Source organism: Geotrypetes seraphini, chromosome 7 (assembly GCF_902459505.1).
Source record: "Geotrypetes seraphini chromosome 7, aGeoSer1.1, whole genome shotgun sequence".
Lineage (NCBI taxonomy): Eukaryota > Metazoa > Chordata > Amphibia > Gymnophiona > Dermophiidae > Geotrypetes > Geotrypetes seraphini.
Genome location: NC_047090.1, coordinates 134,043,859 through 134,059,798, shown reverse-complemented (window position 1 = coordinate 134,059,798; position 15,940 = coordinate 134,043,859). Strand labels below are relative to the sequence as shown.

Genomic DNA, 15,940 nt, shown 5'->3' with positions numbered 1-15,940 from the left:
GTTTTTATGTTTCAGCTAATGCAGCAGTTTTGCATTTTCAGCATTCCTCTAAAGCAGAATAAAATGTTAATGGTGGCGCTTTCAAAGTTATTAGAGAGTAGGTTCAAGTGCAGGTGCATTGGGTGGGCAGATGTTTCAGCAGCAGGATGGAATACTGTATAGTGCCTCAGGAGGATTAGAACAAACCAAATTTGCCTTTCTGCATAAAGCTAAATGGACTTGAGAAAGTGAGGGTAACTTGGTTTCACTTTATATTATTTACTTGGTTCTTATTTTATTACTATATGCAAAATAATGTAATTATTGAATGATAGTTCTGTTATCTATATAGATATTAGTGTTATGACTGAATGCAATAATATACTGTTCTTTTATTTATATAACACTGTTCTTGTTTAAAAATCAATAGAAGAATTATAAAAAAAAAAAAAAAAAAGAGAAAGTGAGGGTGATTTTTTTTAAAGATACATGTATTTTAAACTTAGAGGAGCAGCTTCAAAGGTCAAAGATTTACATCAGGCGTGGCTGTTATTCAAACATGAATCAGAGAACAAATTAATATCAAGTTATATTAAATTACCAGACCTCAAATACCCAAGCTACTACTTAAATCGATTTTCATGCCCTTACTGGGGTGGTGGATTCATCATTGGTCTTGATAAAGTGAAATGTGCTATAAATATTTTTTATATTTTTAAATTTCAATTTCATTCAATAAATGTAAAGTGCATTTAGTGCATAAGGTGCTAAAGAAAGGAAGGCACTTATCTTTTGTGCCCAACGGCTGCCCAACCGTTTCACACTCGGTTTCGTCAGGGGCTATGCCTCCTTCTGATCATGCACCAAACCTACAAAACAAAACTTGATCAATATTTCAAAAATGTGAAAATCTTAGCAAAACCTATAATCATTAATTAATGATCCTTTTAATCTTTTATTCAATATATAATACTAGTGTTTAAGCCCATTACATTTGTTACAGTAACGGGTGCTAGAGTAGCCCCACCTATACCCAGAAGCCACCCATGCCCCGCCTGTACCATGGCTGGATCGTGCCTCCCACTGATCCCAGTCCCACCACCTCACCTTTCACCATTTCCTTAGTCCTCTGTACCCTTTTGACCCTCATCACGCCCTTTCCCTCTCTCACACCTCTACCATCTCTCTCTGACCCTGTTTCACCTCTTTTGCCTGTCCTTCCCCAAGGCCATATGTCTTTCTTCTGCCCCCTCCATCCTTCCTAAAGTCCCGTGTCCAGTAGCACCCCTTCCCTGCTCCCCCCTGTCCAGGAGTAACAGCATCCATAATCCAGCAGTTCACAATCAACACAATAAGCATCAGTGCTGTTCCCTTCCGACGCGAACAAACTGCTTAGCTGAAATACCCAAATACAATCCTTTCACCCTTTTTTAAATATCCATTCTATTCACGATTTTCACCAATTGCTATATATGTACCCTCCCCCCACCTCAAATCCACTGCATTCATGTTTGCCACTACCAACTCCCCCTTTTTTTCCCCTTAGGAACCTTTCATTCATGGCGCCACAGCCTACTCTCCACTGTGGCTAGCGCATGTCCGCATACCGTATCCATTGAAACCTGCTCCCTCCTTCCCTCCATCATGTCCACACTTGCCGGCCCGTTTCCTACCATCGTGCCCAGCAGTCCGCTCCCGTGGCGACCCTTAGGTTAAACACCAGTGCCCTAACTGAGGTATGTAATTGTGAATGGAGGCTCATCACATTACACCCCAGTGGAGGCTGGCTCCAGTTGAGCTAGGAAACCTGTAGAAAGTAAGAGTGTTTCCTATTCTGAAAGTACCAGAAGAGCTAAACCACCTTCACCACTACCACAAGTTGGCCCTGATTCCTTTTACAGGAGCCTACATCACCTTCACGTGTCTACACCTTGGTTCATTCTGATCTGTGTGATATATGAACATAAGAATTGACGCTGCTGGGCCAGACCAGTGGTCCATCGTGCCCAGCAGTCTGCTCACATGGCGGTGCCTAGGTCAAAGACCAGTGCTCTAAATGAGCCCGGCCTCACCTGCGTACTTTCCAGTTGAGCAGGAACTTGTCCAACTTTGTCTTGAATCTCTGGAGGGTGTTTTCTCCTATAACAGCCTCCAGAAGAGCGTTCCAGTTTTCTACCACTCTCTGGGTGAAGAAGAACTTCCTTACGTTTGTACGGAATCTATACCCTTTTAACTTTAGAGAGTGCCCTCTCGTTCTCCCTACCTTGGAGAGGGTGAACAACCTGTCTTTACTACCAAGTCTATTCCCTTCATTATCTTGAATGTTTCGATCATGTCCCCTCTGTCTCCTCTTTTCAAGGGAGAAGAGGCCCATTTTCTCTAATCTCTCATTGTACGGCAAGTTTGGATAAATTTCTAAAAGAGAAGTTCATAGGCCATTATTGAGATAGCTTGGGGAAATCCACTGCTTATTCCTAGGACAAGCAACATAAAATCTGTTTTACTACTTGGGATCTAGCTAGATACTTGGGACCTGGGTTGACCACTGTTAGAAACAGGATACTGAGCTTGATGAATCTTTGGTCTGTCCCAGTTTGGCAATTCTTGAAATCTCCATCTCCTCCCTCCAAATCTAACTTTTTCCTTGTCCCAAACTAGGATTTAAGCAAAGTTATTGGTTACATTGTTATTACCATATCATTCATACTGCCAGGTAATGTGTCCAGTGGATGTGCAAAACATTTAATTGACTTGCCCTTGTTTTTTTTTTCTCAATTTGAAGGGGATCTGATTCCCCGACACCAGCAGGTATTTAGCAGCAATCAGTTCTTCAGTGGAGTGAGCATCCCGGATCCAGAAAACAAGGTGAGTTTAAGCACCCTTCCTATAACTACTAAGTAGTAGATTTAAAATAAACTAGAGGAAATATTTCTTAATTCAACATGTATGTTTATTAAAATCTTTCTATACCGCATATACAACCAAAAAAGGATCAAAGCGGTTTACAATATAACTTAATCAAATATATGAAAGAAACCCCATTTAAATAGAAAAGAAAGAAGAAAAAGAGCAAGAAAAAGAAAATTAAACTCTGGAGTTTGTTGCCAGAGAATGTGGTAAAAGCAGTTACCTTAGCAGGGTTTAAAAAAAGATTTGGATAATTAAAAAAAAAAAAAAAGTCCATAAGCTATTATTAAACTGGACTTGGGAAAAATCCATTGCGTATTCCTAGAATAAGCAGCATAAAATCTGGGGGGGAGGGGGCTCTTTTGGGATGTCGCCAGGTACTTGTGACTTAGGTTAGCTACTTGTATTGCCCATGTATTTATCTAGCAAGGGTATATAGAAGTCACCTCCACCAAAGCTCCAGAGTAATAAGATACTTTATTGAATATACATCAAATAATACGTCAGATAATACCAAGCAATGCAGACAGACATCAGATAATATACAAGAAATGATCAATAAACAAAGTACTTCACCATGATTGGCACGCCCCCCTTCCAATTCTGATTGGGAATCTAATCGATCAAGGGAAGAGACCCAACCCACAGTTCCCATGGCCGCAGCAAGATTCAAAGCCTAGTCTGTGACTCTCAGTTTTTTATAGCACAGAAAGTGCTGAATACCAGGCTGTCTCTTTCTCACAGACACTGCTGCTTCTGCAGTAACAACAGGTGTCTCCTTTATCTCCTAACTCTCACAGATGGAATGTTCACCGCTGCTCGAACCTTCCCTTATCCTTGTAGCATGAGAGCCCTTCCTCGGCAAGACATGAAACAGTATAAAATATATAATAGAGAATGACACGGTGACAAAATTCATCACCGTTCCCGTCCCCGCGGATAACCGCGGGAAACCATCTTCATGTCATTCTTTAAGGAGAGAGGGAAGAATCAGAGTATGAATGGCCACAACCACTGACCCACAAGCTTTGCTTTGAAGAATGCTGGTGTAGAAGGATTGAAGTTGAGATAGACACTACAGAATGACAGTCTCTGGCATCCAGAGCAGATATTGTGATGTCATAATGCCTCATTCCACCAGTGCCTAAGAGCCAATCACATCAGTGATGTCACAATGGCTTCATTATCCTTGGCTCACATAAGAATCAGAGTATGAATGGCCACAACTACTGACCCGCAAGCTTTGCTTTGAAGAACGCTGGTGTAGAAGGACTGAGGTTGAAATAGACACTAGAAAATGACATGGGATTATTTCCCGCGGTTATCCGCGGGGACAGGGACGGTGATGAATTTTATCACCGTGTCATTCTCTAATATATAACACAAGCTGATAACGACTTGCTCTCATGAAAGTAAGCTGTAAGGCTGCCTAATTAAAGCAAGGTGAATGCAGCTGAAAAAGCAAGCAGACATGAAGATTCACACCTAATAGCCAAAGTGACCACTTGCCATGCCCTGGCCAGCCATGGGCATAACACTACTGTAAGACCTTCGATCTCTCCCAGTATGGCAACTCTTATGTAGTTTCCCTTGAGCAAATGCCCCATTTGAATTCATGGCTGGTCATTCTATATTCCATGTGTCTTAATCAACTAAGCTCCTCTTTTATCAAGCTGCGCTAGAGATTTTTAGTGCGGGCTGGTGAGGTAAGTGCTCCAACGCTCACAGTAGTTCTAAGAGCATCAGAGCATTTACTTCACTGGCCTGTGCTTAAACATTTAGCACAACTTAATAAAAGCCAGCATTAATGCAGAAACATAAAAGCTATCATGTTCCTATTAATCTAGGGTTATGATATGGCTCCAGAAAAAGGAGGACGAATTGAGACATCCGGGTTTTACTCCTATTGAAAGCAAGGGAAGTAAAACCCGGATGCCTCAATCCATACTCCTTTTTCTGCAGCCATATGGTAACCCTAGATTATCATCACCACTAGTGAATAGAATTCTGGTTCAGTGGCCATTTATTGCCTTCTAATGCAAGCCAAACCTGTAGGAGAATATAGCAAATCTCCACTGTCTGAATTGTTCTCTCATTGCAAACTCCCATACTCTGTGCTGCAGTCTTTAGTAGTAATCGTGGGATGTCAGGAAATCCCTTAATGCAGGTATTATACACGTTGTAAATCTTTGAAAATGTTATCCCGGCTTAACCCTTTCAAGACCAAGGGACATATTTGTCCCATAACTTTAAAATCCTATAAATTTTGATTGGGATAGTCTACAGTTCTAAATTTGATATGTACGGATTCCATATGATACTGCCTTTATGTAAACAAACTGGTTCCGACATTCATTCATTAGCGTCGTTGCCAGATTGACGAGAAGATTCACTTGCCACACTGTCCATAAGCCAGAAGTGTGATTTAAAAAAAAAAAAAATAATGATATTTCACCAAAAAAAATCAATTTTTTGGCATCTGCAAGCCCTTTTTACCATAAAAATGTCGTCAAAACCACAAAAATTGGCCTACGATCCTTATGGTCCTGAAAGGGTTAAACCATGTGTGATCTAGAGCAGTGTTCCCTGTAAGCTGTACCCATGTACACACACACACAAAAAAAAAAAAAAAAATTAGAGAAAGCATTACTCTCAAGGCTAGTTCTCATAAACAGCCTCATCTTTCAATAATTAGAAGCAATTGGGAAAATTCACTCTAACTTTGCCACAACACCTGGAAACTAATGAGTGTGTGATGTGGGTGTATAAAAGAGAAGGCAGTCTAGAATGAAAAAAATTGGTACTGTGTGTGACAAAAAGATACTGCTAAGGAAATGTTTTCATGATACACATGGACATTTTGAAGAACCAGACATAGAAACATAGAAAATGACGGCAGAAAAGGGCTGTAGCCCACCAATTCTGCCCATTGCAATTAGCCTCCCCCCAGAGTTCATTCCCTTAGAGATCCCACATGAGTATCCCATTTCCTCTTAAAATCCGTCACGCTGCTGGCCTCAATCACCTGCAGTGGGAGTCCATTCCAACGCTCCACCACTCTCTCGGTGAAAAAGTACTTCCTGGAGTCGCTATGAAATTTCCCTCCTCTGATTTTCAGGGGATGCCCTCTGGTGGTTGAGGGTCCCATGAGACAGAAGATATTATCTTCTGACTCGATACGTCCCGTGATGTATTTGTACGTTTCAATCATGTCTCCCCGTTCTCTTCTTTCTTCAAGTGAGTACAGCCGCAATTTTTTTAGTCTTTCTTACATGATTTTGACTTCAGAACTGGAACTAGAGAGCTGCACAGCAATGGATAGGGTTACTATATTGTTAAGTCAAAAAAGAGAACACATGACCCCGCACCTGCATCCCGCTAGTCTCACCTCTAAACCATTCCTCCAGCTCAGCCTCTCTCTCTTTCTCCCCAGCCCCCCATCTGAGTTATCCCGAAGTCCCAGTACTAGAGAAGGACACGGTGACAAATTTGTCCCCATCCCCACAGGAACAATTTCCCCCTCCCATCTCCGTGAGTTTTGTCCCTGTCCCATTCCTGTAAGCTCTACCTTAACTGTACAAGCCTCAAACACTTATGATTTTAAAGTGTTTGGGGCTTATGCAGATGAGAATGGAGCTTGCAGGAATGAGACAGGGGCAGGGACAGGAAAAGAACTCGACGGGATAGGAAAATGAGTTTCCACAGGGAAGGGTAAAAATTTGTCCCCGTGTCATTCTCTACCCAATACCTCTTTGGTGCTGCAATCCAGCAGCATTAGCAACATGATCCTGCTGCCTTCGACCTGCCCCAGAAGCTTTCACTCTGCAGCACTTCCTGTTCTGCGAAAGCTTCCGGGGCAGGCCAAAAGCAGCAGGTTCATATTGCTAATACTTCCGGCTGCCCAAAGTTTTGAAATTGCAGTTCCAGAGGAGGTACTGGGGACAGGGGAGATTCAGAGTGCCATACCCAAGTCTGGGGTGGGGGCTGGACTGGAGAGAGTGAGTCCAAATACCCAGACAAACTCTCTCCAGTCTAGGAAACTGTCTGGACACCCAGACAGTCCTCTAAAAAAGAGGACATGTCTAGGTAAATTCAGACATCTGGTAACCTTAGGAATGGGGATTTCTGCAGGTATGGAAAAAGTTGTCATGGGATTCTCACAGACTGTAGTCAAAAACTCTGATGGTCGCAAAATGAGGCTTGGAATGCACTGAGAGAGGCCTTTGGAGTACCAGAATGAGGCTTGGAAGGTACAGAGAGAGGTATTTGGAGTGCCAGAATGGCTTGACTTGGAACACACATTGGTTGAATAATGAATACCATTCAAAAAAACACAGGTGGCAGTTGGGATTGGGAGGAAACAGAGGGCTGCAAGCAAGTAAATAAGAAATAATAGTGTTGACTCCGGTGTGCAAGATTAATTGTGGGCAGAGATAGGTGAAATTTCTGTTCCTATGCAACTCTTTAACTGGAACTGCCGGTGCTTAAGGAGCAGCTATCCAGACACATTAGGCCTACTTGCCTCCTATGTGAGGCTGTACTCATCAGTCCCATGACCAGTCTGTACTACTGAGGTTTTATTCATAGGGTTTCCAGACATGGGAAAACTCAGACATATCCTCTTCTTAGAGGACTGACTGGGTGCCTGGACGGACTTTCCAAAACCCTGTAGTTTGTCCAGATTTTGGAAAGCCCCGACCTCTGGCCAAGTCTGGAGGGCCTCTCAACATGTGTGAATGATGTCACACGCCCTCCAGGTGAGAGAAGAAAGATGAGGATTTGAGGGGGTGGAGCTGTGGATAACAGGGTGGGACTGGAGGCGGAACAAGGTGGAGCTGGATGCAGAACAGGGTGGAGCCATGTGTCTGGGTTTCTACCACAGAAAATCTGGTAACCCTATTCATATAAGTGTTCAACACCTGGGATGTGCTCAAGATCTCCAAATTGTTAACCGAGTTTGTATTTCCCTCTCATCTCTTCACCTTACCATAGGCAATAAATTCAGCCTTTTCTGCCTGGTTTTATTATAGGAGCCACTAGAAGTGAAGTTCCCCAACATCTCTCATCATGCTCTTGGGCTAATGAAGGTAGGAAAATTCCTAAAGCTGCATCTTTGTAATTTCTGCTCTATGCTGTAGTCAACCTTCTGATTTCTGCATTCTTTACAACTCCCCTAGGGTTGTCTTCACATGGATCCTCTTGAAAGACTGACATGCCAGCAACTGCTGGAGCATTCATACTTTGACAGTGTTAGAAAAGAAGGAGAATTTGGAAAAGAGCATGAGAAAATTACTAGGAAACCAGCAAGACCAACTCGAAAACATTTGCCAGGGGTAAGAACTTATAATTAGTGTGCAGGAGGGCTTTTTTTTTTTTTTTCTGCCCTTCTCATGGTCCCTGTAGCACAGGTCCTTATACTGTTTGAGAGCTGAAAGTAGCTCTCCCTCACCTCCTTCACTCTAAGGCTGAATCCCCCAGCCCTACCCTATTCAGCAGGATCACTTCTGCAGTGTCAGTTTACTCCTAGGATCTGAGCATGAGCAAGATCCATGCAAATCTCACTGAAGATCTTTGCTACAACCAGTGGCGTAGTAAGGGTGCCCCTCCCCCACCCCTTTCCCTTTCCCCATACCTTTTTAACTTCTCCGGCGTGAGCAGCATGCCCACGTCGGTATGGGCTCGCCCTTTGATGTCACTTCCTAGGCATGGGTCCTATAAGTGGCGTCAGAGAGAGCACCAAGTGAAAAAGGTACAGGGGAAGACAAGGGGTGTGCAAGCATGGCAAAGACAGGAATGGGGGGGGTCTGTGCCCTTAGGAAGACCCCACTGGCACTGGCCACAGCTAAGTCTATAGCCAATTCTAGTCTCTGTAGCTTTTTCTGGTATATGTTTATAGCATGATTAATGTGGCCATACGTCCTGTTTTGAACGGGACCATCCTGTTTTTAGATCCCCTGTCCTGTTGTCCCCACGCACAGCTTCGGGACACCAAAATGTCCTGTTTTCAGAGACAGCGTCCTGAAGCTGTGCGTGGGGACAACAGGACAGGCGATTGCAGAGAATGGGCTCTCTCCCTGCTTTCCTGCCCACTGCTGCAACTACAGGAAAGGAAGGTCCAGGCGCCAGCCTACAAGCCTTCTCCCCGACGTCAATTCTGATGTCAGAGAGGAAGTTCCAGGCCAGCCAATCGCTACCTGGCTGGCCCAGAACTTCCTCTCCGACATCAGAATTGACGTCAGGGAGAAGGCTTGTGGGCCGGCGCCTGGACCTTCCTTTCCTGCAGTTGCAGCAGTGGGCAGGCGGCGGACCGGATGGGGGTGTTGTGAGAAGAATCGGTGGCAGGCCAGGCTTCGGTACTAGAGGGAGGGAGGCAGACAGACAGGCAGGCTGGTTTTGGCGTGGCAGGGAGGGAGGGAGGCAGGCTGGCTGGCTGGCTTTGGGGGAAGGGTGGGACAAAGGGTGGAAGGAAGGAGAGTGAGGCAGAGAAAGGGGGGGGGGGTGTAGGCAGAAAAAAGACTAGAGAGAGAAAGGTCTGGACCAAAGGGGAAAGACTGGAGGCAGATGCTGGACTATGGGAGGTGCAGATAGATGGGGAGAGACCCTGAGGAAGAACAGAGAGATAGAAGATCATAACAGAGGGAGACCTGGAACAAAGGTGATGGTAGGTACAAAGGAGAACTGACACTGGATCTGGGGATGGTAACAGAGGGAAAAGAGGGAAAAGAGAGAGAGACCTGGGCCCAAAGGGGATGGGGCTAGCTTGTGAAAGAAATGTTGGATGCGAAAGAAAGATTGGATGCACAGTCAGAAGGAAGTGCAACCAGACTCATGAAATTGCCAGACAACAAAGGTAGGAAAAATGATTTTATTTTCAATTGTGATCAAAATATGTCAGTTTTGAGAATTTATATCTGCTGTCTATATTTTACACTATATTTGCCTAGTTTTCTAGTTACTGAGGTGACATTGCATATTTTAATGTCATTTGCCTTGACATTTTTGAAAAATCCCCCAAACTCATAAATGATAATTAACATTTTCTCTGCATACAGTGTGCTTTGTGTTTTTTTAAAATTTTAGGGTTACCATTATAAATTAATAAGATATTGTGTGTACATGAAAAATGAATGGAAGACATTGGGACGGGGCTAGGGCAGGATTGGGGGCGGGACTGAAAGTTAATAATGTCCTGTTTTGATGAAAAAAATAAATGGTCATGTTAAGCATGATGCCTTTTAACTGTGTGATTACTAGACATAACATTACTCTTATGAGTAGACCTGGCTTCAGTTCATGCTCTTCTCCGTATGGAAATGGAGCTGCACTGTACACTGCAGAAGCTAGGACCTGCTTTGTGTGAATAGTCATCTAGGGTAGGGTTACCAGACATCCAGGAAAACCCGGACATGGGTGCCTGGAGGGATTTCCAAAACCCGGCAGTTTGTCCAGGTTTTGCAAGCCTCCGAACTCGGGGCTGCATCTGGAGGGCTTCAGCACCTGTGCGGATGTCAACACAATGACATCATACACATGCGGGTGATGTCATCACATCAACATCTGCACATTCGCAGAGCCATGGCCCCACGCTTGGGGAAGGAGACCAGAGGTTTGTGTGGGGTTAGGGCTAGGGGCGGAACGGGGCAGGGCCAGGTCTCCTCTTTTTTTAAAAGAGGAAATCTGGCGTCTCTAATCTAGAGCCCACATCAAACCTTCCCAACTAAGCATTGGGAAATCAGTCTGTAATCCATTTGACTAATTTTAACATTTCTGTCATATGGGCAGTAATATTGGTCATGTACTGTATATGTCACAGTGAACCTTGATAAGTAACATCTCACTATCCAAAAATATTTGCCAAAGTTTGAATCGCCTTTTTTTAGCCATAGTATTGGAAGCTACACTGCTGTGGTTTTGAACTAGAGGGTGATGTACTTAACCCTAGTCAATGTGGCCGAAGTGATCTCTAAACTCCAGTGTGCTGTACCCTTTTCAGACCTCCTTAATGTATGTCTGAAAGGTCCTGTAGTGCTGTTCTGACAATATTAAATGGCTGAGACTTTTTAACCTGATGATGGATGTTTTTTTGTTTAGTTACAGCACCTGCCTCAGCTAACCAGCAGCAATGTTTTGCCAGCCCTAGACAGCAAGAAGTACTATTACAACACGAGAAAGTTAAACTACCACTTTCCCAACATTTAAGAAGACTGGCTACAGTATTCCCACTATGAAAAAGGGTTGGGTTTGATGTGATCTCTTGCAGGCAATGGATACTGTGTGTGCAGCAGAAAATTCCTATTCTGGCTGCCTGCCTGGGCAGAAGACCCCCCCCCCCCTCCACCGCCACCACCACCACCACCACATGGATGGGACTGGCTGACTTCAGCATGGAAAGCCCTTCTGTGTGAGGGACATAGATTTGGATAAACAGTTTCACTTGAAGTGGTACATGAAAGATGATTTGCTTTGTGTTTTCATAACCACAAAGTGAAAATACTCAGCTCTGCAGTTGGTCACTTACAATAGCTTCAGTATTCATTGTTCTGAAGGGACTGGGAAGAGCTCTGACTAGATGATTTGTTTTCTCCAGGCACTGAGCCATGCGAAAGATATGTTCAGAGGAAAGAGACCCGGCCTACTTTACGTAACTCACGGCACTGGAACGGTGCATTTTCCCAGTGTATTGGATGCACCAGTACATACCTATACAAAGTACCAGGAACAGTGAATCCCATTAAAAGCAGCTTTGAAGAACAAAGTGAACCTAGATCAAAACAGCCATATAAAGTCCCAGAAAAAGCAAAAGATCCCAGGAGCAAAAGGAGGACAGTTCCGAGACTGACCGTGAACTTACAGCTAATTTTCAAAGGGAAACTCCAGAAAATGTAGGACATAAGTTTGCCTCATGTTAAAAAGGGTGCAGAGGTACCCAGTGAGATTGCAGAATGAATCCCTTTTTATGTATTTCCCTTCCTTAAACTCCATCCCTTCTCACTCATAGGTCACTAAATATGTGCTATGAACAGTGGTCTTCTATTTACCCAGCGGGACAGAAAGATTGTTTAAGAAAGGATTGGACAATTTCCTGCTGGAAAAGGGGATAGAAGGGTATCGATAGAGGATTACTGCACAGGTCCTGGACCTGTTGGGCCGCCGCGTGAGCGGGCTGCTGGGTGCGATGGATCCCAGGTCTGACCCAGCAGAGGCATTGCTTATGTTCTTATGTTCTTATCCAGGTACATTCCTATCTACCCTTGTAAAAATGTTCAAAATTCCCTGTTCAGCCACAGGACCTTCTTTAAGCAACAGATATGGTTCAATTAGCATCTGCAGTTCTGTATAAAAAACACAAAACATCTGCGGTAAATGCATCAAACCCCATTCAGTTTCTCTGGGCTTCGGTGCATTTACTGTAGCAGCATTGCTACCATGGCTTTGTAAATGGGACCCTAAGTGTTCACGTAATACTTGCCATTGTTATGGTGCTACTATAGGTTGCAGTACTGTATAGTGTGGTAAGCATTCAGGCGAACCCTGCTCCAAGAGCTTATGATGCAACAGGAAACAAAGGGGCCCTTTTACGAAGATTTGTTAAGAAACTGTCTTAGCATGTTTTACTTCATAATCCTCCCACAGACTAAGCCCATTTTTAGCCTCTCCCTAAAACAGGGCTTTTTATCTTTTAGCAGGTACTGTGCTAATTTTTTCATCAATGTGCAAGACCTGCAAAAATTCACAGGAGCATTTATGAACAGGAGTGTAGCCAAAACTTAATTATGGAGGGGGTCTTAGGATAGACTGTGTGTGTGTGTGTGGGGGGGGGGGGCAAGCATTTTCTTTCCCCCCTGCATTACACCTTTGCTGGTGGGGCTGTTAGCCCTGCTAGCTGAAGTGATTCGCTGTTGGAGCCCCCACCCATGCTGCCTGAGCAATGAGGAACCTGGCGGATGCTCTAACCTCCGACCCTGATACCTCACACAGAAGTGCTAGCATCATTGGCTGGAGCACACTGCTGATTTCTAACTGCACAGGAGGAGACTCCAGCAGTGAATCTCTTTTGCTGGGGGCCTGAGCCCAAAATGCCCTCCCCTATGGGTACACCACTGGGCAGTAGCGTAGCAAGAGTGAGAGATGGTGGTGCCCCTCCCCTGCCCTCCACCCCATCCCCTTCTGCCATGCGCACACGCCCCTTCCTTTTTTAACATTCATGGCGTGAGCAGCAACCCTAACCTGCTGCCTGCACCAGCGTTGGCTCTTCCTCTGACATCACTTCCTAGGTGCGAGTCCAGGCAGTGATGTCAGAAGAGCCGACGCTGGTGCAAGCAGCAAGTTGGGGTTGCTGCTCGCGCTGCGAATATTAACAAGGTCTGTATGGGGGGAGGAAAGTGGCATGCGCGGTAGTGGGAGGGCAGGGAAGGAGGAGGTGTGCTGATGCTCCAACCAAGAAGGCACCTGGGGGACCACCTCCCCTTTACTACAGTACTGCCACTGGGCATGAAGTGCTTCAACTTTAAGTCTGTATCCAGTTAGCACACACTGATGTGAATGTGGTAGCTGAGTAATACTTCCATGAAGACTGCCAATCAAGTGGAGAAAGCTTCATCCAGAGCTAGACAAATCATGGGCTTTATCCGTAGAAGTTTTGTCAGCCGTAAGCCCGAGGTCATAATGCCGTTGTACAGATCCATGGTGAGATCCCATCTGGAATACTGTGTACAATTCTGGAGGCCGCATTATCAAAAAGATGTGCAGAGAGTTGAGTCGGTTCAGCGAATGGTCACCAGGATGGTCTCAGGACTCAAGGATCTCCCGTATGAGCAATGACTGGATAAGTTGCAGCTGTACTCACTCGAACGCAGAGAGAGGGGAGACATGATCGAGACGTTCAAATATGTCACGGGCCGTATCGAGGTGGAAGAGGATCTCTTTTTCCTTAAAGGACCCACGGCAACAAGAGGGCATCCGTTGAAAATCAGGGGGTGGGAAATTTCATGGCGAAACCAGAAAATATTTCTTCACCGAAAGGGTGGTTGATCACTGGAATAATCTTCCACAACAGGTAATTGAGACAAGCAGCGTGCCAGATTTTAAGAAAAGATGGGATTGGCATATGGGATCTCTTCATGGAGGTAGTTAGGGGGTGGGCCATTAGTGTGGGCAGACTAGATGGGCCATGGCCATTTTCTGCCGTCATGTTCTATGTTTCTATGCCCATTCCCCCTTGACATACCTCCTCAGAAAAATATTTTTTTAAAAAAAGCAGTACGGATTACGAGCACTTTTAATGTGTTTTGTGGCAAGCCCTTATTCCCATGTTAAGCACACATTAGCACTTAAAACAGTTTAGTAAAAAGGCCCCAAAGGGACTTGCTACTGTTGACGTTGAGCAATAGCAAGCTTTGAATCTTGGTTTGTGGTTTCTTCAGCTCTCATTCCATTACTTTAACCACTAGGCCATACTTTAATCCTTGTGCAGTATTGCACACAGAAAGGTCTCCTCTATTTTATCCAAATATCACCATGAATTTAAAAAAGTACCAAGACAGCTAGATTCTACCAACCTACAGCCAGAATATTGTCATGTTGGCACCATAGTGTGATGACCTCAAGCCAAATGTAACCCAGCCATGCCAAATCACTGATAGTGCATCAAAATATCTCCCAGGTCTTATCTCTTTAAGTTATAGTATGGAATTAAATCTCATACACTTTGGAATTTCCAGCCATTGTGTATTTTAAAATAAATCTTCAATATTTCTTACTGCATCTGCAGCACTACCTCAAGACTTTGATTAGTTAAATTCTAAAACACTGTATAAATAAAACCAGAGGCAGTGGATTGGGGGGGGAGGAGGAACAAACCCACCTTCATCTCTGACCCCCCAAGCTCACTAATTCCCGATGCTATTTTGGGGCAAAAGTTTGGTCAGGCCATTGTCTACCCCACTCCATTGCCCATGAAGAAAACAAACTGATACTTTATACTCTGAATGTGATGTATTGAATTTAATTGCTTTATTTTATCCATTTTGGTGATATTTTGTGTTTTCAATAGCATATAGTGAAACCAAAATGTATCTTTAACTCCTGAGCTTGCCTACCTGTGTTTTTTTGGGTTTGTTTGTTTTTTAAATTGGGAAAATCTACTGCTTATTTCTAGTATAACCAGCATAAAATCTGTTTTATGCTTTCAGGATCTTACCAGATACTTATTGACCACTTTTGGAAACAGGATGCTAGGTTTGGTCTGTCTCAATATGGCAATGCTTATGTTCTACTGCAAAGTAGTAGAATGTCAAAGGTCAACATCAAGAATGTAAGAAAGAATAGAGCAGCGGGTTTCTCCCCCTCCTCCCCCTTCTTTGATCTGCACCTTCACCAGCCTTTGTTCCATCTTGATCATCAGTCTAGGCCAGGGGTCCCCAAATCCAATGCATTAAAGCAGTGCATGCACATAGATCTCAAGCATATTCATTGGGGATATCCTGAAAACCAGACTGGATTCGGTCCTCAAGGAGGGACTTTGGGGATCCCTGGTCTAGGCAGTGGCTTACCAAGGGGGAGAGGGTGGTCTGCCCTGGGTGCAGCCCATGAGGGGGTGCTCCAATGACTCCACCGAGGGCTGGCATCAAGAACTTCTTGCCGGAAGCAACAGCAGCGTTCACAATTTGCAGCTCTTGTTGGTATCGTGCCTTCATCTCTGCCGAGTCCCGCCTAGTTCCTGTTTCCATGAATGCATGACACCAGCAAGAGTAACAAATTGTGAATGCTGTGCTGCCAAGTGCAGGGTGACAAAAGGAAGGAAGGAGGGGGAGGGAGTGAAATGTTGCACCTGATTGGGGAGAGGGAGAAGGAAGTCCATGGAAGGGCGAGGAGATGAAAAAGAGATGCCAGGGCATGGGGGAAGGAATGGTGACAGGGATACCAGACCAGGGAGAAAGGAAGGAAAGAGAGGAGAGACCATAGCATGGAGGAGGAGGGAGAGATGGAAGGGAAAGAGATGCCAGGCCATGGAGAGGAGAGAGATGGAAGGAGTCTGAGATGCCAGATTATCAGG

The 15,940-nt window shown here is 44.5% G+C and overlaps 1 protein-coding gene across 1 annotated transcript in view; it reads left to right on the top strand.

Annotated features, from left to right (window-relative positions):
- Positions 1-13,568, top strand: part of CDKL1 (cyclin dependent kinase like 1) — a 100,625-nt gene extending 87,057 nt beyond the window's left edge. The window contains exons 7-10 of the mRNA XM_033951191.1: positions 2,762-2,844; positions 7,917-7,973; positions 8,064-8,219; positions 10,978-13,568. Coding sequence (XP_033807082.1) covers positions 2,762-2,844; positions 7,917-7,973; positions 8,064-8,219; positions 10,978-11,085 — 404 coding nt within the window. The 3' untranslated portion in view covers positions 11,086-13,568. The remainder of the gene's footprint in view (positions 1-2,761; positions 2,845-7,916; positions 7,974-8,063; positions 8,220-10,977) is intronic.
- Positions 13,569-15,940: the final 2,372 nt, after the last annotated feature.